The sequence below is a fragment of the Neomonachus schauinslandi genome, chromosome 5 (genome assembly GCF_002201575.2).
Source record: "Neomonachus schauinslandi chromosome 5, ASM220157v2, whole genome shotgun sequence".
In the NCBI taxonomy this organism is placed as follows: Eukaryota; Metazoa; Chordata; class Mammalia; order Carnivora; family Phocidae; genus Neomonachus; species Neomonachus schauinslandi.
The window spans coordinates 94,751,628-94,776,993 of NC_058407.1; the positions used below are offsets into that span (position 1 = coordinate 94,751,628).

General features: G+C 39.5%; 1 protein-coding gene across 1 annotated transcript in view; it reads right to left on the reverse strand.

Moving 5' to 3' along the window:
- Nucleotides 1-3,660: 3,660 nt before the first annotated feature.
- Nucleotides 3,661-25,366, reverse strand: part of KLRG1 (killer cell lectin like receptor G1) — a 29,228-nt gene continuing 7,522 nt past the window's right edge. Inside the window, exons 3-6 of the mRNA XM_021690742.1 lie at nt 24,879-24,887; nt 23,247-23,407; nt 4,104-4,204; nt 3,661-3,772 (exon numbers count right to left, since the gene is read on the reverse strand). Of these exons, the coding sequence (XP_021546417.1) occupies nt 3,661-3,772; nt 4,104-4,204; nt 23,247-23,407; nt 24,879-24,887 (383 nt within the window). The remainder of the gene's footprint in view (nt 3,773-4,103; nt 4,205-23,246; nt 23,408-24,878; nt 24,888-25,366) is intronic.

Below are 25,366 nucleotides of genomic sequence, written 5' to 3' on the forward strand. Positions count from 1 at the left end.
TTTTATTTATTAAAAAAAAAAGATTTTATTTATTTATTTGACAGAGACAGAGATAGCGAGAGCAGGAACCCAAGCAGCGGGAGTGGGAGAGGGAGAAGCAGGCTTCCCCCCGAGGAGGGAGCCCGATGTGGGACTCGATCCCAGCACCCTGTGATCAATGACCTGAGCCGAAGGCAGATGCTTAACAACTGAGCCACCCAGGCGCCCAAGGAGTTTGATTAACTAATCACATACTCTAAAAAATAAAACACAGATGAAAGAAATTGAAGGTGACACAAACAAATGGGAAGATACTCCACACTCATGGATTGGAAGAATAAATATTGGGGGCGTCTGGCTGGCTCAGTCAATAGAGCATGTGACTCTTGATCTCAGGGGTTGTAAGTTAAAGTCCCACTTGGGTGTAGAGATTACTTAAAACTAAAAAATCTATGGGGCGCCTGGGTAGCTCAGTCGTTAAGCATCTGCCTTCGGCTCAGGTCATGGTCCCAGGATCCTGGAATCCAGCCCCGCATCGGGCTCCCTGCTCAGCAGGAAGCCTGCTTCTCCCTCTCCCACTCCCCCTGCTTGTGTTCCCTCTCTTGCTGTGTCTCTGTCAAATAAATAAATAAAATCTTTAAAAAATAATAAAATAAAGAATCTTTTAAAAAAGAATATTGTTAAAATGTCTATACTACCCAAAGCAATATATAAATTTAATGCAATCCCTATCAAAACACCAACAGCATTTTTCAAAGAACAAGAACAAACAATCCTAAAATTTGTATGGAACCACAAAGAAAAACAAAACTGGAGGTATCACAATTAGAGATTTCAAGATGCACTACAAAGCTGTAGTAATCCAAAGATTATGGTGCTGGCACAAAACCGACACATAAATCAATGGAACAGGGGCGCCTGGGTGGCTCAGTTGGTTAAGCGACTGCCTTCGGCTCAGGTCGTGATCCCGGAGTCCTGGGATGGAGTCCCGCATCGGGCTCCCGGCTCGCGGGGAGCCTGCTTCTCCCTCTTACCCTCTCCGCTTTCATGCTGTTTCTCTCTCTCTCTCTCAATTAAATAAATAAATAAAATCTTAAAAAAAAAAATCAATGGAACAGAAGAGGATACCCAGAAATAAACCCACAGTTATATGGTCAATGAATCTTTGACAAAGGAGGCAAGAATATGCAATAGAGAAAAAGTCCTTTCAACAAATGGTAGTAGAGCTAGGGCTGAGCAGTTCTTTCTTTCCAGTACTTTTTAGTTCTTAAATTTTATGCTTGTATTTGATTATAGATGCCAGTGACATTTCATAGTTTCAAAAGTCCTTGATGCTCTGAGAAGTGTAGAGTCTAGTGAAAATTACATTGTCATAAGAGAAATGTGTTTTGTTTTTGTTTTTGTTTCCTTTTTTAAAGTTGCGCTATTTTGGCTCTACGCTCCCTGGAATATTACTGCTTTGTGAAAGTGCAGACCGGACGCAGCGCCCTCCTTGTACCTAGTACATTTATAAACCTGGGTTTCTCACTACTTGATATGTTTGCATTAGTTAAGAGAGAAATTTGGTAGCTTGGTTAGAGGGGAGGGGAAATCTGCTGCTAGATAGGTCTGAAATAAGTGCCATACTCATTTGGGAAACAACCTCTGTACATTAAAAAAATAATAATAAAAGATTAGTTAAACATCACATAGTATACAGCCATTAAATTATTTAAAAAGTTAATTTATGAAGAAAGACCTTTTGTACAGATGTAAAAAAAAATTTTTCATGGAGATAACTATATGATCAAGAGAGTTAATTTTTTATTTTTGTGGGGCCCCTAGGTGGCTCAGTCGTTAGGCATCTGCCTTCGGCTCAGGTCATGATCTCAGGGTCCTGGGATCGAACCCCACATCGGGCTCCCTGCTCCGCCGGGAGCCTGCTTCTCCCTCTCCCACTCCCCCTGCTTGTGTTCCTGCTCTCCCTGTCTCGCTCTCTGTCAAATAAATAAAATCTTTAAAAATAATAATAATAATAATGCAAAAGAATGAAAGTAGACCATTTTCTTGCACCAGACACAAGAATAAACTCAAACTTTATTTCACTAGGCAAAGTAGAAGAATTGAGTTAGTAACTGACCCTGGCCCCTAATGAGTAAGTTTAGAGGATAAATAATTAACTAGGAGATAAGTGATTTCTAATGTAACATCCTAAAGGGAGAAAGAGCAGTGAAGAACTAGATCCAATCCTGATGAGAGGTGGTGAGAAATCCTTGCAAAAAGACCGAACCTTTGTTGCAGAGAAGAGCTGCCTGCTCAGGGGAGAGCTCAGGAGCGTACCGTCCTCCTCTGTTTCTCTGTGAGTGAGTAAATGAGATTGTGCGCCCTGCAGCAGCCATGGCCATGGCCCAAGTGGAGTCATTATCATTACATCCTTAACCAAGCGGGAGTCGCTACCATCACATTCGTAATCAAGAGACACCCTCCCGCCCCAGAGCCAAAGGTAAGAGATCATAAGGAGATGGGAGTTTGTTTCCACCACTTCTGTGAACATTACATCTAGACGAAACTGGTTCATTGCCTCTTTAGAGGCAGCTACTGAATGCACACATAGGTGGGGTTAGGAAGGATTAGAAAATACTCTGTTTCTTGCCCTTAATTCCTCTAATTAACTCATGGGCTAACAGAAAAAACTAGAGTCAGAATTTTTAAATTTTTTATTCATCCATTCATTTATTTAATATTCACTGATACAAGCACTATTTTAGGTGTGAGGGATACAATGGTGGATAAGATACAGTTCATGTTCCTAAAAAAATAAAATCTATGAGAGAAAGATAAGAGATTATAATCCAGCGTCATAACAGTACAGAATGGTGGTCCCCTTCAGTACTCCCTCCTATATCTTTTAAACAGCACCTTCTCTCCTGCTCTATCTCCAAACCCTACTTAAGAGAAATAATCGAGTTTTTCTCATTTTTGAGGCATTCATGCCTAAAATAATTTGGGAATCAAGCATGTAAACGGCTTCTGTAAACTTTCTTCAGATTGACAACTACTGTGAAATTAACCTGCAAATCACACATTCACAACATGGAAAAGCTATGATCATATATCAGTTTATTCAACCACATCTATGCACCCCCAGAAAAATTAAATTCAGCCAAGGCCAGGTCTCTAAGTGAAGAGCTGAGAAGCAGAAAGCACTACCCTGTTCTCATCCACTTACTACAACTTACATTCTCACTATTAGCATTATCCTTTAGAATACAGCTTTATCTGTGAAGGGCCCTTTACAATATATAACAATATAGTATGAGGAATAAGTAACATGCCAACCCACTAGCACACATCAAACCCCTATAACACATGAGCAATAGTATACACCTGCACGGATTTTGTCAGATCAGTTCGGATCATAACATAGAGGAAAGGTACATTTTTTGACAGAGATGGTGGGAATGGGGATGAAGGAGGCAGCATCAGTCACTAGAGTGAGAAGTACTACAAAAAATGTTTATTTCCCAAATGTTCCTAGATCTGATCTTTAAATTGTTAAGATAATATCTAAATGTTCTCAGAGAGTCCAGAGTCTTGCATCGAATGCCATGTCCTAGAAGGTTCAGTATTCACACTCATGTCCATCCCAGCCCCAGAGGCCTGCTCCTTCTTACTAGGAAGCCATATGACAGATCTGACCCCTCAAAGTCTGACCTTCTTACAGACCCACTGTAAAAGAACTCCACAGCTAGAGGCTTGGAGACCATCTTTGCTGATGGTACCACACTTCTGTATCAAGCTGTTTGAAAGAATCCTGTAAGAAATCAGAAAAGTCAATCACTTAGGGTAACATGAGAGCAAAGGAGCTGCAAGGCATGAAGGGATAAAAACTGGGCAGTTCTCCCAATTCAGGCCCCACTTCTCTCAGCTCCCAAAACAGCAGAATAAAAATTGTTCACTAGTCTCTCTTTAAAATGTCTTTTTTTTTTTTTGCTCTCATCCACGATTCATTTCCTCTCCTGCTCCCTAGTTCCTTTCCTTACCCTTTCCTCTCCTCTCCATCTGTTATCCTTGATCTATTTCCCCAGTCACATAATTTCTCTTCCCCTTTTCACTTTTTTTCCCATTGCTTTGAACCCCCTTACCTTGAGATGTTTAGGGCTGATCCATCTTCCCACCTCCAGCCAAAATTGTCCCTCAGACCAATCCAGTAAAAGTCCTTTTTGAGGAAATTTTGAAGCAGTCTCTAAGGGAGAGATTGAAGATGATGGAAAAAGGTAAGAAAATGCAGGAAACTGAAGAAGAGATTCAGTGTCCTGATCAAATTCCTTACATCCCCTCTCATTACCATTATTATGGACCAAATGTTTATGTCTCCCCAAAATTTATATATTGAAGCTCTAACCTCTAACGTGATGGTACCTGGGGGTACAGCCTTTCGAAGGTAATTAGGTCTAGACAAAGTCATGAGGCCCTCACTAATGATGGGATTAGTGTCCTTGTAAGAAGAAGAGACCCCAGTTCAATCTCCCTCTATCAGGAGAGGACACAATCAGAGGGCAGCTGTCTGCAAGCCACAAAGAAGGTTCTCACCAGAAACCGAACCTGTCAACACCTCAATCTTGGACTTCCCAGCCTCCAGAACTGTGAGGCACAAATGTCTGTGGTTTAAGCCACCCAGTGATACTTCGGTTAGCAGTTCAAGCTGATTAAAACCACCACCTAGTCCAAATAACTAATCTCTTTTAAACTCTAATTCTAGAGATGCACTGCAGAGTGGAACATTTCCTAGAATTGAACTTTATGTGTATGATTGCATTCTATAGCATGAAAGATAAGATAAATACTACACTCTGCCTTCCACTATAACTTCCTCCTTGATTAGACTGAAGTTATTCAAATAACTTTTACAGAAGAAAAGCTAAATACCACTATGGAAGCAGTCGTCTTTCTCATTATCATTTAATATATAAGTTATTATTAAGCCTGTAGCAATATACTTGTTTTTTCCCCACTACACACCCATTTTTCAAGTTCTCATCAATCTTGCATATGACAAAATAAAAACAGTTCTTAAGGAAACAAACGTAAGACAAAGTTAAGTTGGCTGCACGCATAGGTCCCACGCTACCACTAGAACAGAGATAACAGATTCTTCGCTCTGCAGAGTCTGACATTCAAACGAAGAAGTTTATACTCTAAGGTAATTGCCTCTATAAGTGGAATAAAATAAAGGCTAAATCACAGAAGATTAATTCTGTTGTAGGATTTGGTGTTAGTGTAATGAACAGACTTTACAATAAATATCACCTCAGCTTTGAAAATTGCTTTTGTTACAGAGACTTTTCTTATGATGCTGCATTTTTAATGTGACGTTAACGTTAACAAGTAATGTGTTTTTTCATGAGCAAGAAGGATAAAATTATAAGTCTGAAGACCAACATATTGATGGGAAACAGTTGCATATAAAATAAGAGGCTCAGTTTGTGTATATTTTAGAGTGCGAATGAATATTTAGAGGTATTCCTATGTGTCTTAACAGCAAAGTCCCTGGGTTACAAGTGGTGAGCAAGTATACACATGTGCACTGGCATTTGTGAACATTTGATAACTGATGTCTCTGTGTGTCCCGCAAATACTGTCTGTATAATTAATGAGATCATTGCTTGGCATCTTCTCAATACTCTACTTCCTATTCTTAATCCTCAAAGTCACTGCAAATCCCTTGTGGAAAAAAAATGGAAAACTAATAAGAAAGCATGCAAATTATATCTCCATTCCTTTTATTTTGTTCCCAGGAATCCTGGGAACAAATGATTTTGTTTGGTTGCTTGGTTGGTTTGGTTTTCTCTGAGTTAGAGTTTAACCTGATAGATATTAAAGAAAAAGGCCATAACTTGTCCCTGTGATCACGTACTTCCTGACCATTTGTCTCAGGCCTCCTTCCTACATTAATGCTTTGAGATAACCAGCCATTTCATCTGGCAGTGGTCATCACGAGAGCATCATATTCTCAAATTCAGTGAACTTGCTTTGATCTCTCTCCTCACTCTGTAGACTTCTTCCATTTGGAGGAATAGAAACTCAAAAAAGAGCAGTGACGTATGTTATTCCACAGCAATTTAGTGGTAGGACTTGGACTAGAACCCAAGGTCTTGCCCTAGTACCCAAGGCCTTGGCATGTCCTCTACTGAGATAGTCCATCTCTCTACAACCCAACTCTCTTTAAACTATGCTTTCTCAGGGCACCTGGCTGGCTCAGTTGGTAGAGCATGAGACCCTTGATCTTGGGGTTGTAAGTCTGAGTCCCATGTTGGGTGTACACATTACTTAAACAATAAAGTAAAATAAATTATGCTTTATCTAGCCCTGAAAAAAATCATGAGACTCCTAGGATGTGTCAAGAAACATGCACATTTAGCTAAGAAACCACATTCTCTTTGATGAAACACGCCAAGAAGACAGCTTAAGCTTATATTATAACATTAGATTCCAGTATTATTTACTTTCTTGGGGTCTCAGTTTTGCCACAGAACAGGCTGATGTATGAATAAGGATGTCTACTAAAGCAAATACATCACATGTGTTTCTCATTATACCCAAGGTCAGATATCCTAAAACCTGGGCTGGGTGAGGAAGACCTCACATGGCAGAGTACAAACTGCAGAACTAGAGGGCGAAAAGAAGCCACATCAGGGAAGATAGGAAGTGCCCAGACATGATTCTGGGGAGAAAAGAAACACAGGTGCTGCGGAGGGGAGGCAGTTTTGATCTTGGAAAGAGGAGAAAGAGAGAGGGAGAGAGAGAGAGAGACCACAAGAGAAACACTTCCCCAAAACCACTGACTAGGAAAACTAGAGCGGCTGATTATCACAAGTTTTTACAAGCAGGGGAGCCCGAAGTCTGAAGCTTCAGAAGTCCATTAGCCACCGCCTGGTGGAGGCTGGCAGCCATAGCAGTGCTTCTATGGGGAAGGAAGGCAGAGACCTGGGACCGGACAGCATAGTTTGAGGATCCCCTGGGTTGCGCTGGAAGAAAGAGTTCCCCTTCTTGGAGTACATTTGGGAGAGGTGGCATGGCCCCTCGGGAGATAAAAGAGCTGGTGGGCACCGTGGGCTGCCCCGGTCATTAGCACAGGAACAGAGACACCTGCTGAGAGCAGCAAACCCTGGTGCTAGTTTTTGCTGCACTCTACCATAAACTCCAAGCCGCTGTGCAATCACGTCACTGCTTTTCTGGGACTAATGGGCACCAACTGCAGCATGGCAAGACCTCCCCCAGAGGATTGTCACCATGCTGCACTGCTCTGGGTCTCTAAAATTTGGAGTTTTGAAACCCAGCCGGGAGCCTGAGAGTTTGAAAACACAGGAGTACTGTGCCATGCGGTGGGCAGATGGCTCAGCCACAGACAGCATGAGGGCAGGGTCTGATGGAAGCCAGGAACACAAGAGGGGAGACTGCTCTTCTGTGAGGGCTTCCTAAACAGTGGCAGGGCCCACCCCCCGTACCCTATAGGTGCACCTTTTACTAGGGCAAGTCAGCTTGACAACCAGCAGAGCAGAGCAGGCTCCTCCCCCAGAAGACCAGCACAAATCCTTCACACACACCAAGTCTACTGACCATAGAGTGCTGCAAAGGTTCAACAGGAGGGGAAATAGGATCTAGCCTCTTAACAAGCAGACCAAAACACACCTAGTTAAAACTTGCCACACTGTGGACAAAATCCAAACACTCCCCACTGCAGGCAAAGAGAAACTCTGCAGAGGACTGACCTGAGGGATAGAGCAGCCAAAACACAACAGCACAGTGCACACTCTGAAACACATCCTAAAGCACCAGGCACTGGATAGTATAGGACCTCTTCTTAATATAGCTATTACTCTCAGGAGCGGGAAACGTAACAGGCTTTCCTAACACACACACACACAAAAACATTGACCTACCCAAAATGACAATAGGGGAATTCACCCTAAAAGAAGGAACAGGAAGTGATGACCAGAGAACTAATCAAAACAGATGAGTAATATGCCTGAACTAGAACTTAAAACAACAATCATAAGGATACTAGCTGGGCTTGAGAAAAGCATAGAAGACACTAGAGATTCTTTCCTGCAGAGGTAAAAGAACTAAAAACTTGTCAGGCTTAAATAAAAAATGCTATAACTGAGGGATGCCTGGATGGCCCAGTTGGTTAAGCATCTGCCTTCAGCTCAGTTCATGACCCCAGGGTCCTGGGATCAAGCCCCACATGCTGAGCAGGGAGCCTGCTTCTCCCTCTCCCTCTGTCTACCACTCCCCATACTTGTGTGTGCTCTCTCTCTGTCTCTCTCTCTCTCTTTCAAATAAATAAAGTATTTTTAAAAATTAAAAATTAAAAAATTAAAAATGCTATAACTGAGATGTAGAACCAACTGGATGAAATGACAACAAGGATGGACAAAGCAGAAGAACGAATCAGTGATACAGAAGATATAATTATGGAAAATAATGAAGCTGAAGAGAAGAGGAAAAGAAAAGTATTGGATCATGAATGTAGACTTAGGGAACTCAGTGACTCCATAAAGCATAATAAAATTCATATCATAGGAATCCCAGAAGAAGAAGAGAGGGAAAAGGGGGCAGAAAGTTTATTTGAGCAAATTATAACTGAGAACTTCCCTAATCTGGGGAAGGAAACAGTCATCCAAATCCAGGAAGAACAGAGAACTCCCATCAAATTCAACAAAAGCTGGCCAACACCAAGACATATCATAGTTAAATTCGCAAAATATAGAGATAAGGAAAGAATCCTGAAAGCAGCAAGAGAAAAGAAATCCCTAACCTACAAGGGAAGATAAATTAGGTTAGCAGTAGCTCTCTCCACAGAAACCTGGCCGGCCACAAGAGAGTGGCATTCAACATGTTGAATGGGAAAAATATGTAGCCAAGAATACTTTATCCAGTGAGGCTGTCATTCTGAATAAAAGGAGAGATAAAGAGTTTCCCAGACAAACAAAAGCTAAAAGAGTTCATGACCACTAAACCAGCCCTGTAAGAAATATTAAAGGGGACACTTTAAGTGGGAAAGAAAGACTAAAAGCAACAAAGACTAGAAAGGAACAGAGAAAATTTCCAGAAACAGCAACTTTACAGGTAATACAATGGCACTAAATTCTTATCTATCATAATTACTCTGAATGCAAATGGACTAAATGCTCCAATGAAAAGATACAGGGTATGAGAATGGATTAAAAAAATAAGACCCATCTATATGTTGCTTACAAAAGACTCATTTTAGACTTAAAGACACCTCCAGATTGAAAGTACAGGCATGGAAAACCATCTATCATGCTAATGGAAATCAAAAGAAAGCCAGAGTACCCATACTTATATCAGACAAACTAGATTTTAAAGCAAAGAATATAACAAGAGAATTATATCATAATTAAGGGCTCTATCCAACAAGAAGATCTAACAATTATAAATATTTATGCCCCCAACTTGGGAGAACCCAAATATATAAATCAATTAATAACAAACATAAAGAAACTCACTGATGGGGCATCTAGGTGCTCAATCAGTTAAGTGTCTGCCTTCAGCTCGGGTCATGATCCCAGGGTCCTGGGAAAGTCCTGCGTTGGGCTCCCTGCTCAGCAGGGACTCTGACTCTCCCTCTCCCTCTCCTTCTGCCCTTCCCCCTGCTTGTGCACTCGCTCACGCTCTCTCTCTCTTTCTCAAATAAATTAAAAAAAAAATTTTTAAAGAAACTCGTTGATAATAATACAATTATAGAAGGGGACTTTAACAACCCACTTACAGCAATGGACAGATCATCTAAGCAGAAGATCAACAAGGAAACAATGGCTTTGAATGACACAATGGACTGAACAGACTTAACAGACATTCACAACATTTTATCCTAAAGGAGTGGAATACAATTTTTTTTTTAATGCATATGGAACATTCTCCAGAAGAGATCACATACTGGGTCACAAATCAGCCCTCAACAACTACAAAAAGACTGAGATTGTACCATGCATATTTTCAGACCACAACACTATAAAACCTGAAGTCAACCACAAGAAAAAATTTGGAAAGACCACAAATATATGGAGGTTAAAGAACATCCTACTAAAGAATGAATGGGTTAACCAGGAAATTAAAGAAGAAATAAAAAAAAATACATGGAAGCAAACGAAAATGAAAACACAACAGTCCAAAACCTCTGGGATGCAGCAAAGACAGTCATAAAAGGAAAGAAAAGAGAAAGGACCCAAATAAATAAAATCATGAGTGAAAGAGGAGAGATCACAACCAACACCACAGAAATACAAACAATTATAAGAGGATATTATGAAAAGCTATATGCCAACAAACTAGGCAATCTGGTAGAAATGGATAAATTCCTAGAAACGTATAAACTACCAAAACTGAAACAGGAAGAAATAGCAAATTTGAATAGAACCATAACCAGCAAAGAAATTGAATCAGTAATAAAAAATCTCCCAACAGACAAAAGTCCAGGGCCAGATGGCTTCCCAGGGGAATTCTACCAGACATTTAAAGAGTTAATACTGGGCGCCTGGGTGGCTCAGTTGTTAAGCGGCTGCCTTCGGCTCAGGTCATGATCCCAGGGTCCTGGGATCGAGTTCCACATCAGGCTCCCTGCTCACCGGGAAGCCTGCTTCTCCCTCTCCCATTCCCCCTGCTTGTGTTCCTGCTCTCACTATCTCTCTCTCTGTCAAATAAACAATTTTTTTTGGAATGAGTCTACACGTTAAGCTTAATACACAGATCTACAACCAATTTAGCAATTCTAGTGCCATGAGCAACAAAATATTAATATAGCCTCACACACATAATTATTAACCAACTTAAAAATACAATTTAAGCCATTATTCTTGACGTGAAGTTCTCCAAGAAGTTTTAAAAGTACTTGCTTAAATGTCCACAATAGCCAAACTGTGGAAAGAGCCAAGATGTCCATCGACAGATGAATGGATAAAGAAGATGTGGTATATATATATGCAATGGAATATTATGCAGCCATCAAAAGGAATAAAATCTTGCCATTTGCAACGACGTGGATGGAACTGGAGGGTATTACGTTGAGCGAAATAAGTCAAACAGAGAAAGACATGTATCATATGACCTCACTGATATGAGGAATTCTTAATCTCAGGAAACAAACTGAGGGTTGCTGGAGTGGGGGTGGGGTGGGAGGGATGGGGTGACTGGGTGATAGACACTGGGGAGGGTATGTGCTCTGGTAAGCGCTGTGAATTGTGCAAGACTGTTGAATCTCAGATCTGTACCTCTGAAACAAATAATGCAATATATGTTAAGAAAAAAAAAAAGAAGAAGAAGAAGAAGGTAACAGGAGGGGAAGAATGAAGGGGGGGAAATTGGAGGGGTAGACGAAAAACAAACTGAGGGTTCTAGAGGGGAGGGGGGTGGGAGGATGGGTTAGCCTGGTGATGGGTATTGAGGAGGGCACATTCTGCATGGAGCACTAGGTGTTATGCACAAACAATGAATCATGGAACACTACATCTAAAACTAATGATGTAATGTATGGGGATTAACATAAGAATAAAAATTAAAAAAATAAAATAAAATAAAATAAAAGTACTTGCTTAAAATGAAGAATCCCTAAACAGGCCTCTACTAAAGAAATCAATTAGGGGCGCCTGGGTGGCTCAGTCATTAAGCGTCTGCCTTCGGCTCAGGTCATGATCCCAGGGTCCTGGGATCAAGTTCCACATCGGGCTCCCTGCTCACCGGGAAGCCTGCTTCTCTCTCTCCCACTCCCCCTGCTTGTGTTCCTGCTCTCGCTATCTCTCTCTGTGTGTCAAATAAATAAATAAAATCTTAAAAAAAAAAAAAAGAGTTAATACCTATTCTTCTCAAACTGTTCCAAAAAAACAGAAATGGAAGGAAAACTTCTGAACTGCTAGGAGTCTTATCTTCTATGATAAGAACCATATGATCCTCTCAATAGATGCAGAAAAAGCATTTGACAAAATACAGCATCGATTCTTGATAAAAACCCTTAACAAAGTAGGGACAGATGGAACATACTTCAACATCATAAAGGCCGTATATGAAAGACCCACAGCAAATATCATCCTGACTGGGGAAAAACTGAGAGTTTTTCCTCTACAGTCAGAAACAAGACAGAGATGTCCACCCTCACCATCATTATTTAACATAGTATTGGAAGTCCTAGCCTCAGCAATCAGACATCAAAAAGAAATAAAAGTCATCCAAATAGGCAAGGCAGAAGTCAAACTTTCACTATCTACAGATCACATTATACTCTGTGTAGAAAACCCAAAAGACTCAACCAAAAAATTACTAGAACTGATACCTAAATTTAGCAATCACAGGATATAAAATCAACGTACAGAAATCTGTTGCATTTCTTTTTTATTTTTATTTTTTTTAAGATTTTATTTATTAATTTGAGACACAGAGATACAGAGAGAGAGAGAGAGAGCATGAGCAGGGAGAGAGGCAGAGGGAGAGAGAGAAGCAGGCTCCCCGCAGAGCCAGGAGCCCGATGCGGGGCTCGATCTGAGGACCCTGGGATCATGACCTGAGCCAAAGGCAGACGCTTAACCATCTGAGCCACCCAGGCGCCCCCTGTTGCATTTCTATACACCAATAATGAAGCAACAGAAAGAGAAATCAAGGAATCAATTCCATTTACAATTACACCAAAACCATAAGATACCTGGGAATAAACCTAACCAAAGAGGTAAAAGGTCTGTATTCTGAAAACTATAGAACACTTATGAAAGAAGTTGAAGAGGACACAAAGAAATGGAAAAACATTCCATGCTCATGGATTGGAAGAACAAATATTGTTAAAATGTCTATGCTACCCAAAGCAATCTACACATTCAATGCAATCCCTATCAAAATACCACCAGCATTTTCACTGAGCTAGAACAAACAATCCTAAAATTTGTATGGAACCACAAAAAAACCCAAATAGCCAAAGCAATCTTGAAAAAGAAAAGCAAATCTGGAAGCATCGCAATTCCAGACTTCAAGCTATATTACAAATCTGTAGCCATTAAGAGTATGGTACTGGCACAAAAACAGACACATAGATCAATGGAACAGAACAGAGATCCCAGAAATGGATGCACAACTGTATTGTCAACTAATCTTTGACAAAGCAGGAAAGAATATCCAATGGAAAAAAGACAGTCTGACAAATGGTACTGGGAAAACTGGACAGCAAGATGCAGAAGAATGAGACTGGACCACTTTCCTACTCCATACACAAAAACAAATTCAAAATGCAAGAAAGACATAAATGTGAAACAGAAAACCATCAAAATCCTAGAGAAGAACACAGGCAGCAACCTCTTTGACCTCAGCTGTAGCAACTTCTTACTAGACACATCTCCGGAAGCAAGAGAAACAAAGGCAAAAATGAACTATTGGGTCTTCATCAGGATAAAAACCTTCTGCACAGTGAAGGAAACAATCAATAAAACTAAATGACAATCTATGTAATGGGAGAAGATATTTGCAAATGACATATCTGATAAATAGTATCCAAAACCTATAAAGAACTTATCAAACTTAACACCCAAAAAACAAATAATCCAATTAAGAAATGGGCAGACAACATGAACAGACATTTTTCCAAAGAGAACATTCAGATGGCTGACACATGAAAAGATGTTCAACATCACTCATCACCAGGGAAATACAAATCAAAACCACGATAGATACCACTTCACACTGGTCAGATGGCCAAAATTAACAACATGGGAAACAACAGATGTTGGCAAGGATGTGGAGAATAAGGAACCCTCTTACACTGTTGGTGGGAATGCAAACTGGTGTAGCCACTCTGGGAAACAGCATGGAGGTTCTTCAAAAAGTTAAAAACAGTACTACCCTATTCCCCAGCAATTGCACTACTGGGTATCTACCCAAAAGATAAAAAATCTGATTCAAAGGGGCACCTACACCCCGATGTTTATAGCAGCATTATCAACAATAGCTAAATTATGGAAAGAGCCCAAATGTCCATCGGCTGATGAATGGATAAAGATGTGGTGTATATATACAATGGACTATTACTCAGCCATCAAAAAAGAATGAAGTCTTGCCATTTGCAAGGATGTGGATGGAACTAGATGGTATTATGCTAATCAAAATAAGTCAGTCAGAGAAAGACAAATACTATATGATTTCACTCATATGTGGAATTTAAGACACAAAACAGATGGACATAGGGGAAGCAAAAAAGAGAGAGAGAGAGAGAGAGAAGCAAACCATAAGAGATTCAACTATACAGAATAAACTGAGGGTTGATGGAGTGGGGGGATGGGCTAAATGTATCATGGGTATTAAGTAGGACACTTGTTATCGATGAGCACTGGGTGTTATATGTAAGTGATGAATCACTAAATTCTACACCTGAAACCAATTTTACCATATGTGTTAACTAACTAGAACTTAAATAAAAACTTGAAATTAAAAAAAAAAACTAAAAGATATGCAAGTTTTCTCATCCTCTTCTTTATAGAAGAGTAAAAAAGTTCACCTGGGTGAAAGGGCTTACCCAAGTCTCCTTATTGAATAAGCATCCAAGTTTTCTCTCCCAGTACTAAACTTTTGCACTACATGAGGCACTTGCTCATGTACTAGATACTAGTAATAGTATTACCTTCTAGTAATAAATAAGATCCTATTGTGCCCCTGATTAATGCTCTCTGATGGTTTCCTCTTTCACATAGAATAAAATCAAAATAGTTACTATGTATTACAAGATTTTACATGATCTAGACCCTGCCAACTATTTATTCACTTACTAGCTTCCAGTCAGGCAAGTCTCTTTCTGTTCTTTTAACGTGCCAAGGTCACTTTTACTTTAGGGTCTTTACATAGCTTTTCCCTTTCCCTAGATTTTTACATGGCTGTCATTCAGGCCTAGGTCTCAGCTCAAATGTTACCTCCTTAGAGAGGCTTTCCTTTGCTGGCCAATCTAAAGTAATACCTACATTCACTATTATACTGTTTCATATTCTTCAAAGCATATATCACCATATTTATTTACTTGTTTGTTGTCTGTCTTTCCTCTAACTAAAATGTAAGCACAGTAATAGCAAGAATTTTTGATTACTGTTGTATCCCCACCACCTAGGAAAATATATGAAGTGATTTAATTTAAGTATCTAATATTATTTAATAATATTTACAGAATTAAGGAATATAAAGACAAGTCTTATGCAGCAAGAAATTAAAACCTTTTGAACACAAACTCTCTGCACTTTTTACTCTACCCCCATGGAGTACTTACTTATATATGTTGGGGGTAGGGAGGTAAACTGAAGAGTCAAGGAAGGGTAAGAGAGATGAAATGATGTCCTAATTTCCAGAATAGCTTGAAACCTTTCATGCAGTTCTTAACCAAGTTGCTTTAAAGGATTATTTAAATTGGAAAAAATGACTTTTTCCTCATTTCTCCACTGGAATGACAAGAAAAACAGTCTCTTTCTTTCTTCCACTTATTTCAAGGGTAAAAGGATGGCTAATAAAGCAAAGAGATGAATAAAGACTTGCTCAAAAACCTCAGGTAGAGTCTGAAGAGCTGGGATTAGATAGTGCCCACATACAAAATGCCAACCCTGCACTAATTTACTACTCTCTCAGCCCACACAATTCTGAGTCACATGATCAGGCCAGTTTACTACTTCTCATTGATGAGGCTGGAGAGTGAAAATTTTTATATTCCACTTTCACTTGAAAACCTTCACACTTGGAATAAGCCTCAAAACCAGACTGCAATTACCTGTGTTATATGTACTCATGGATAGTGTGTGTGTGTGTGTGTGTGTGTGTGTGCAGAAGCAGCACAGAAGTATAAACAAGGGTGTTAACTCAGAATCCTTGTCCTCCAGAGAGGGTGTGAACTAAAGGACTCAGGTTTGTTATATTTACTTTAGAGTTTGTGATGTTTGGTCGTATTTGAGAGAGAAAATATGCAAAACCTAAAAGCAAAATGAAGACAGAACTCAAACAGATAAAATCAGATACATTTTTCTTTCTTTTTTTTTTTAGGTCAATATTTATGCCTTATACACACACAGACATACTTTTGCAAGTAATATTTTAAAATTATAACTTAAATATTATTAAGGCATAGAACATTCTCCTTAAAATACCAAACTAACATGGTTTATGGGATATATCTAAGTTATTTCAACCCTTATGGAAATAAACTAATAATATGTCAAAGTTACTTGGTCATATCTTCAATTGGCTAATCTAATATTAGGAATTATATCCTTAAAAAATGACTTCAAGAAAAAGAATTCATATAAATATGCTTTAACTGAATAAAAATTAGAAATAAGTAAAATTTTGTCTAAGAATACAAAAAATAGATAAGCAATAATAGAATATACAGAACCTTAACAAATAAATACCTAAAATAATTTAATGTTTGGAAAAAACAGTAATGAAATAATGTTATATGATAAAAGCAGAACATAAACATAAGGTGACCAAAAAATCTAGAAACGTAGGATAAATATATTTTTAAATATATGTATCTGTTTTAAATAAATGTATCTGTTATATTTTTAAATAATACCATTAATATTTTTTTCTTCAATCTCTGAACACCTTTTCAGGTAAAGTATTTAAAGCGATGAATGTAGTTATTAATTTGAAAAAAAAAGTACAACAGATCACCCATAATATCTAAAATCAACTGGATCGGGCGCCTGGGTGGCTCAGTTGGTTAAGCGACTGCCTTCGGCTCAGGTCATGATCCTGGAGTCCCGGGATCGAGTCCCGCATTGGGCTCCCTGCTCAGCAGGGAGTCTGCTTCTCCCTCTGACCCTCACCCCTCTCATGCTCTCTCTCTCATTCTTTCTCTCAAATAAATAAATAAAATCTTTAAAAAAAATAAAATAAAATCAACTGGATCTATTGCTTTAAATTTCGAGGAGTTTTGGGTGCCTCGGTGGCTCAGTTGGTTAGGCGACTGCCTTCGGCTCAGGTCATGATCCCAGGGTCCTGGGATCGAGTCCCGCATCGGGTTCCCTGCTCGGTGCAGAGCCTGCTTCTCCCTCTCCCTCTGCCACTCCCTCTGCTTGTGCTCTTCTGTCTATCTCTCTGTCAAATAAAAAAATAAAATCTTTTAAAATAAATAAATAAATAAATAAATAAATAAATAAATTTCGAGGAGTTTTGCCTAAAAACATATCTAGAGGTTGAATAACAACATATTGAGCAGATTATTTGAAAATGTAACTAACATACTATTTAAAAATAGGTTTCTCCTATGTTTCCAGACTTTCAGATACCTTATAGTCTACAAACAGCAATTAGTATCATATAAAAACATGCAGATACATTAAGAGATATCAAAGGAAAATCTGACAAGCTACACATTACTAGAGTTTAATATTGATATGAATGTTCCTTATAATTTTGTGTATGTACACAATACTAAAAGTCAATTAAGACTTGCTGTGTAGGGGCACCTGGGTGGCTCCGTTGGTTAAGCATCTGCCTTTGGCTCAGGTCATGATCCCAGGGTCCTGGGATCGAGTCCCGCACTGGGGTTCCTGCTTGGCAGGGATCCTGCTTCTCCCTCTCCCTCTGCCTGCAGCTCCCCCTGCTTGTGCTCTCTGTCTCTCTCAAATAAATAAATAAAATCTTAAAAAAAAAAAAAAAAGACTTGCTGTGTAAACCAGAGCACTCTATTTATTTATTTTTTTTTTAGAGCACTCTCTTTAAAAAACAGTGAGACTGTCCATTGACAGATGAATGAATAAACAAAATGCGGTATATCCATATAATTGAATATTACTCAGCCATAGAAAGAAATGAAATTTTGATACATGCCTCAGCATGAATGGACCTTGAAAACATGTTAAGTGAAATAAGCCAGATACAAAAGGACATAACAGGCAAATTCAGAGACACAAAAAGTAGAACAGTGGTTACCAGGGGTTGAGGGAAGGGGGGAATGGGGAGTTAGTGTTTAATGGGTACAGAGTTTTGGTTTGGGATGATGAAAAAGTTCTGGAGATGAACAGTGGTGATGGTTGAACAACAATGTGACTGTACTTAATGCTACTTAATTGTACACTTGAAAATGGTTAAAATGGGGGCGCCTGGGTGGCTCAGATGGTTAAGCGTCTGCCTTCGGCTCAGGTCAAGATCCCAGCGTCCTGGGATCGAGTCCCGCATCGGGCTCCCTGCTCCTTGGGAGCCTGCTTCTCCCTCTGCCTCTCTCTCTCTCTCTGTCTCTCATGAATAAATAAATAAAATCTTTAAAAAAAAAAAAAAGAAAGAAAATGGTTAAAATGGTAAATTTTATGTTATGCATGTATTTTACCACAATTTTGTAAAATGTTAACAAAAACCAAAAAAGATAGTGAGAGATATCTTAACCTATCTACCACACCTACACTTTTGGTGTCAAGGTCATAGCTGCTGCTTGTTCTGTTTATGAGGGAAGGGTGACAAAAACATAGACATTATCAGACTATAAGCATCTCCAGAGTAAAACAGTTCTCCTACCATCACCCTGTGTTTCCAGGCATTTCTTTGAATCTTCTAACATATTTCAGATTTCCTCATAACAAAAATACATAGGTCAACAAGTCATAATTTATTTTGTGTTATATATTTATTGAAATTTCATGTCTTGGGGGACAGAAGAGAAAAGCAAGTTATTTTGACTCTAGGCTTTATTTTGAGCGACAAAAAGAATTAAAGTGGAAAAGAAGAAAAACTAAAATTAAGTGATTCCTACTATGTGAAAGGAAATTCTACACAGATTTTCTCATTTAATATCATAATAATTCTGGAAAGAATTTTCTCTACTTTATACCTGAGGAAATTGAGAGTCAAAGAGGTAGAGAAAATTTCTCAAGTTCACATAGCTAGTAAGCAAGGGAATAAAAACCAACTCGTGACTGTCTGAAAGAAACCAAAAAGCCCTTTCTGTTACTTTAAAATATGGGGGAAAGTGAGCACATTACCACAGTGTTTGTGTTGTAGTATCCAAAGACGGAAGCCCTGAGTATATTTAGATGTAAATCCTAAAAACAAGAAAAGTCAATATCAAAAGTTCAGGAGGAAGACAGGGACAATCCCAAAGTCATAAACTCTGATAGGGAAAGAGGGTTAAGGCTGAATGAGAGGTTTTTAAAACAAGAGCCTGATGATATAATCTCACATTATGATAATGAGGAAGAAAGATGTCACAGGGTGAGGAGCAGCAGGATAGATTTAAAGAAACCAAAGTAGGGGCGCCTGGGTGGCTCAGTTGGTTAAGCGACTGCCTTCGGCTCAGGTCATGATCCTGGAGTCCCGGGATCGAGTCCCGCATCGGGCTCCCTGCTCGGCGGGGAGCCTGCTTCTCCCTCTGACCCTCCCCCCTCTCATGTGCTCTCTGTCTCTCTCATTCTCTCTGTCTCAGATAAATAAATAAAATCTTTAAAAAAAAATAAAGAAACCAAAGTATTTCCACGGGCAACTTTCTGGTCAACATGCATTTTAAAATAACATACCAACAACTATAACAAATGCTAACAGAAGCGTGGGAGCGGCAAGGGCACTGGTTCCTGTGAGCCGGGCAGAGCGTGGGAGCTAAAAGAAAAAAAAAAATCTAAAAGCAAATGCTAACATCCTAAGTGAACTGAACCTAGCAGAAAAACATGACAACAAAAATCAAGAACTTGAATATACCTAAAGATCTAAAGATAAATTCAAAGAGCAAGAAAAACAACAGTCAATGCCATAATATAAACTGAAAACTGAAGAAATAACCGAGCGATTCAATTTCCATTCTGTATATTATTTTCTCAAAAATAAAATAAATATTTAAGGCCAAGATAGAAAAAAGATAATAAGTGAGCATCTCACTACTTTAAATATATTTAAATCCCAAGAGTCCTATAATGTACATTCCAGATTTCAACTTCAAATGATTTTTTAAACATGAGTAGAAAAGGCACAGCAGACAATTAATAGGAAAAGTTATTTCATTTTTCAGCATGCCCAAGATGTATCTGGAAGCCATCAAATACAATATTTCTGTAAGTGACTTTAAAAGGCTGGCTGATAGTTTAAAATCTGGCTCTGAATAAAAAAATGTCTAGCTCTGCCAGATTTGTAGCCTTACTTGTTCACTAAATCTTTCTTGTTCATTAACCATTGACTCCTCAGTAAATGGAGATGTTGAACTCAATTTTGTAGGATGTGCTGTGAAGATTGAGAATAATATACATAGAATACCTGGCACATGGTAGGTGCTCAATATATACTAGTTTCCTATTATATATACTTTGCTGTAACTGATCTAAGATAGAAGTGGGCTATATTTATGTATCCTACTGACAGATAACTATTTAACAACAGGAGAGAGATACTTTCCCATACCTTTGCGGCCTCTGGCATATAGCAAACTAATTCACTAGTAGTATTCTCCACCAGTGGAATGCCAATTTGAAAACCTTCCATTTTAATAGACCCATATGCTCTTCTAGTAGCTGTTTAGTCCTAAGTATGATACCAGGAATATCAAGCATACCTTAAAGTAGTATATAAATCTTGCCTTGAGAACAAAAGAATAACAGCGCTAGTACAGGAGGCTCACAGATCAGACAGAAGTCCAGCTGGTTCTAGAGAATCTGACAAAAGCTGGGGGCAAGAAAAAGAATTAGACCAGAGAATCGAGCAAGATTCCACAGCAATGTCAGAAGCAAAACTCATCTGATTGCTATTAAATCTCTCAGGGGCATTCTACCTTCTCTTGCACAGCATTGAACCAAGGGGCCTTATGAGAAAATGAACTGGTTTTGGAAATGTAGCCAATCTAATTCTGTTCAGCTTATTCAACAGCAGAGGCAGGACTCAGGGAAAGTAAAGAAAGACAGACAAAAAGCCCTCTAATACCGCTCCACTCTTTCAGGGGAGCGCTGAGAAACAGAAACATCCCCAAGCCCCAGATATTCTGGGCCTTAGGCCTTTTCCTCCTCCCTTCTTATTATCACACCGCCTCATTTGTAATAGCTGCTACACCACACTTCTCTGTGGCAGTCTTGCTTTATGACTCACTACGCTGGTTACCAGTATTTGCCCTGCAATGTTTCAAGCTCTTTGCTCTTTTCTGCTATTGACTTCAGTCAGCTCAAGACTTCAGATGCAGATATATCACAGTGAGAACAGGAGTTGCTGCAAAGGGTCCAGAAAGCAAGGCTATTATTATCAGATGCCACAAAACCAAGATCTACATATCTAATGAATAGACCCCATGCGTTCTACCATCTAGTTTAGGGAAGGCACAAAAGGAAAGGAAGTCACGGGGACAGACTGATTTGGAATTAGATTCTATGCAGAAATTTCAATAGAATGAGCATTCCTCTTTTGACAGAAAACAAGAAATCTAGATGCTTTAATCTTTTCTTAAAATAGGAAGTTATACAATTTAAGGACTATATGTTCTCCTCATCAGCTTTAGAGTAGTTACCTCTCTGAATTTCCCCAAAGAATGTTAATATAGTTGAAATCTTTTTTTTTTTAATTGAAGTGTAATTGACACACAATGTTACATTAGTTTCAGATGTAGAACACAGTGATTGGACAACTCTGGGTATGCAATGCTACAAAAGCAGTTAACATGTGTCACCATACAATGCTATTATAATATAGTCTAATTCTTTTTTTCTTCCTTATCCTTCTCTTTTTATTATTAACATATGATGTACTATTTGTTTCAGGGGTACAGGTCTGTGATTCATCAGTCTTACACAATTCACAGCACTCACCATAGCGCATACCCTCCCCAATGTCCATCACCCAGCCACCCCATCCCTCCCACCCACCTCCACTCCAGCAACCCTTAGTTTGTTTCCTGAGATTGAGTCTCTTATGGTTTGTCTCCCTCTCTGGTTTCATCTTGTTTCATTTATTATTCTCTTCCCCTATGATCCTCTGCCTTTTTTCTCAAATTCCACATATCAGTGAGATCATATAATTGCCTTTCTCTGATTGACTTATTTCGCTTAGCATAATACCCTCCAGTTCCATCCATGTTGTTGCAAATGGCAAGTTATAGTTTATTAATAAACTGTTCTCTATGACTTAATTCTACCCAAAAGAGAATACATAAAACAGTATCAACACACAAAAATCAACATGAAATTAGCACTAAAAACCTAACTGGGGGGATGCCTGGGTGGCTCAGTTGGTTAAGCGTCTGCCTTTGGCTCAGGTCCTGGGATCCAGTCCCCACATTGGGCTCCCTGCTTATCGGGGAGCCTGCTTCTCCCTCTCCTTCTGCTTGTGTGCTCTCTCTCTCTGTCAAATAAATAAATAAAATCTCTAAAATAAATAAATAATAAATAAATAAATAAATACCTAACTAGGATTTATTTTTTTTGTATATGTTATTTACATTGACAAGTTAGAATTTGATTTTTGTACCAGGTTATCTCAGGATGTCAATTCCTTATATTACCTTGAGATGCCCTAGGATTAATAACGAGCTCTCCTCCAGGAGACTACTGGGTGGAAAGGAAGGCTCTGAGAGGCATATAGGAAGTGGAGCCCTGCAGCTTAGCCCTGCAAGGAGGTTAAGATCTCTCTCTCTCTCTCTCTCTCTCTCTCTCTCTCTCACACACACACACGCACACACACACATACACACTGTCCTTTCTTCTTTCCCAGCTCTCTGGAACTGCTTCTTCTTCATGCCCTATGCCTCATACCAAATGTTTGCTAGCCTAGAACTTACTGGATTCCAATGAATGAAGGGAAATTACTGAAAAAGGCATTTAAGCCCTCGCCACAGTCTCTCTGTCCCCATGGGGAGTGGAAGAGAGATCTCTCTCTCTTCCACTCCCTCCCAAATTCCACCAGCTTTTGCATAGGAATCTGCTGCCTCCTTGTTGTTGGACCCATATGTTTCTGGATCTAATGCTTTCTTTTAATTAGACCTGTATTTCACGCCTAATTTCTATCTGTAATACTCCCCATCCTTCCACCTCCAGCACACACATACACACATACAGGAGTATGCAAACATCTAAGTTTCCGTACCTGAGGGCTGCTGGGTCAAGCAGAGAAAGGGTAAGGAGTAGGAAGGAGAGGAAAGGAGCAGGGGTAGAGGAGGAGGAAGGAAGGGAAAGAAAGAGGAGAGAGAAGGAGAGGGAAAGAGAAGAGCGTTCCTTTTGTTCCTCAAAAGAGAATACACAGTACATTGGAACAGCATTCACCAACAAAACAATCGACATTTGCTAAATGTTTGCATTTACCATTTCCTGGTTGTCTGTGAACATAAGGAGATGTGAGTCTTCAGCTAGGCAGAATTCCAGACTAGAATTCCAGTCTTTTTTCTCCACTGAGAAGTAATAACAGTAGTTACCATACTTCATCCAGAGGTCTGGACAACTGTGACAAGTGGTACACTTGGAACCTGGAAAGGAAGAGGACCTGGTTCACATCTTTATGGACCACTTAGTCTTGGAAATGAAATGGGAGATAAATAGAACATGGCGGCCCCCCCATCTTCCTTGCCCCACCACCTTTCAGACTAAGGTTTAGAGAAATGCACAACAATGCCTGCCCTCAAATTAAAAACTTCATGATGTCCAACTCTATCACTACTACTGTGCATTCCACTACTTAAGCATGTGACTATGACTAAAGCAGGTAAGGAAATGGATACAACCTGGCAGAGCACCATGGACAGAGTACAACACTTGTGCTAGAGATCTTTATGCACATATGCTGTATTCATACCAGATAAAAATAACTAAGCATCTGCATTATATGTATCAGTCCATTGTCTATGTAGGCTTAGTGCACGCACTGCGTAACTGCATAATATACATTGCTGAAATCAGGCCAAATTTTCCAGAATGCCCAACTTCAACCGATACCCCATGATAATGCAAAAGAAAAGGACAGGGGCGCCTGGGTGGCTCAGACGGTTAAGCATCTGCCTTCAGCTCAGGTCATGATCTCAGGGTCCTGGGTTTGAGCACCGCATCGGGCTCCCTGCTCGGCAGGGAGCCTGCTTCTCCCTCTCCTTCTACTGATCCCCCTGCTTGTGCTCTCTCGCTCTGTCAAATAAATAAAATCTTTTAAAAAAAGAAAAGGACAGAAACTAGAAAAAGCAAACTTAACTAAAGTGAAAGATAGGCGTTTTATCTTTTATCACAAATGTGATTGTCATCATTAGATATTAGATAAAAGACTTACACTTCAGCAAAAAGAATTTATCAAACAAGTTTCTGACAGAGAAGGATATCAGATGCTAAAGTGAGAAGTGATGTAATTTCTTCACAGGGCTCTTTTAAATACAGAACATTCTCACTCCTTTAAAATGGCTGGATTATATCTTAAAAAGGCGGGGGTGCCTCAGTGACTCAGTCAGTTAAATGTCTGCCTTAAACATCTGCCTTCAGCTCAGGTCATGATCTTGGGCTCCTAGGAATAAACCCTGCGTTGAGCTCCCTGCTCAGCGTTGAGTCTGCTTCTCCCTCGCCCTCTGCCCCTCTCCCTGCCTCATGCTCGATCTCTCTCTCTCTCTCAAACGAATAAAATCTTTTTAAAAAATGGCTGGATTATAGTTCTGTGAAAATGAAAGGGAACTGAATAAGCTTTCGAGGTCATTTCAGCCAAGGTTCCATAATTCTATTGATTTTCTACTTTCATAAAATACATTTGTATAAACCCCTCACTGGCACAATTCCACGACAGGCACATATGAATCATTATAGCAAACGAGTGTGAATACATGACTGCACAATAGGTTATATACCTAATCTAGGTTTGGGGGTTAAAAAGTAGCGAAGGTAGTCCTTTTTAAAAATGTCAAAATTAGACAACTTTTCTGTGGCTTGGCATGTGACCAATATAGGGTTCTGTAAATCAAGCTATACGGTTGGCACCTTATAAATTTGTGCTTTTTCCATACATCTGTGACATTATCCAGCCTGAATGAGAAATTCCCAACTTCCTTGGAGTCTCTTTCTGTCAAAGGACTTGGGTCTGAGGTAGAGGTCCTAGGGCTGAACCCTTAGAGTCCTTTTTTTTTTTTTTAAGATTTTTTTTTATTTATTTGACAGAGAGACAGAGAGAGAAAGCACATGTAGGCAGAGCGGCCGGCAGAGGGAAAGGGAGAAGCAGGCTCCCCGATGAGCAAGGAGCCCGATGCGGGGCTCGATTCCAGGACCCCGGGATCACGACCTGAGCCGAAGGCAGACAGTTAACCGACTGAGCCACCCAGGCGCCCCTGAACCCTTAGAGTCCTAATGAATAAAGTCTGTATAACAATCATCTCCAGATAACATAAACTTAAGTCAGCACTCTGGATTATAAAATAATAAACTGAGGGCTTTCTGGATCATCATAGTTAATGATCTAGAAG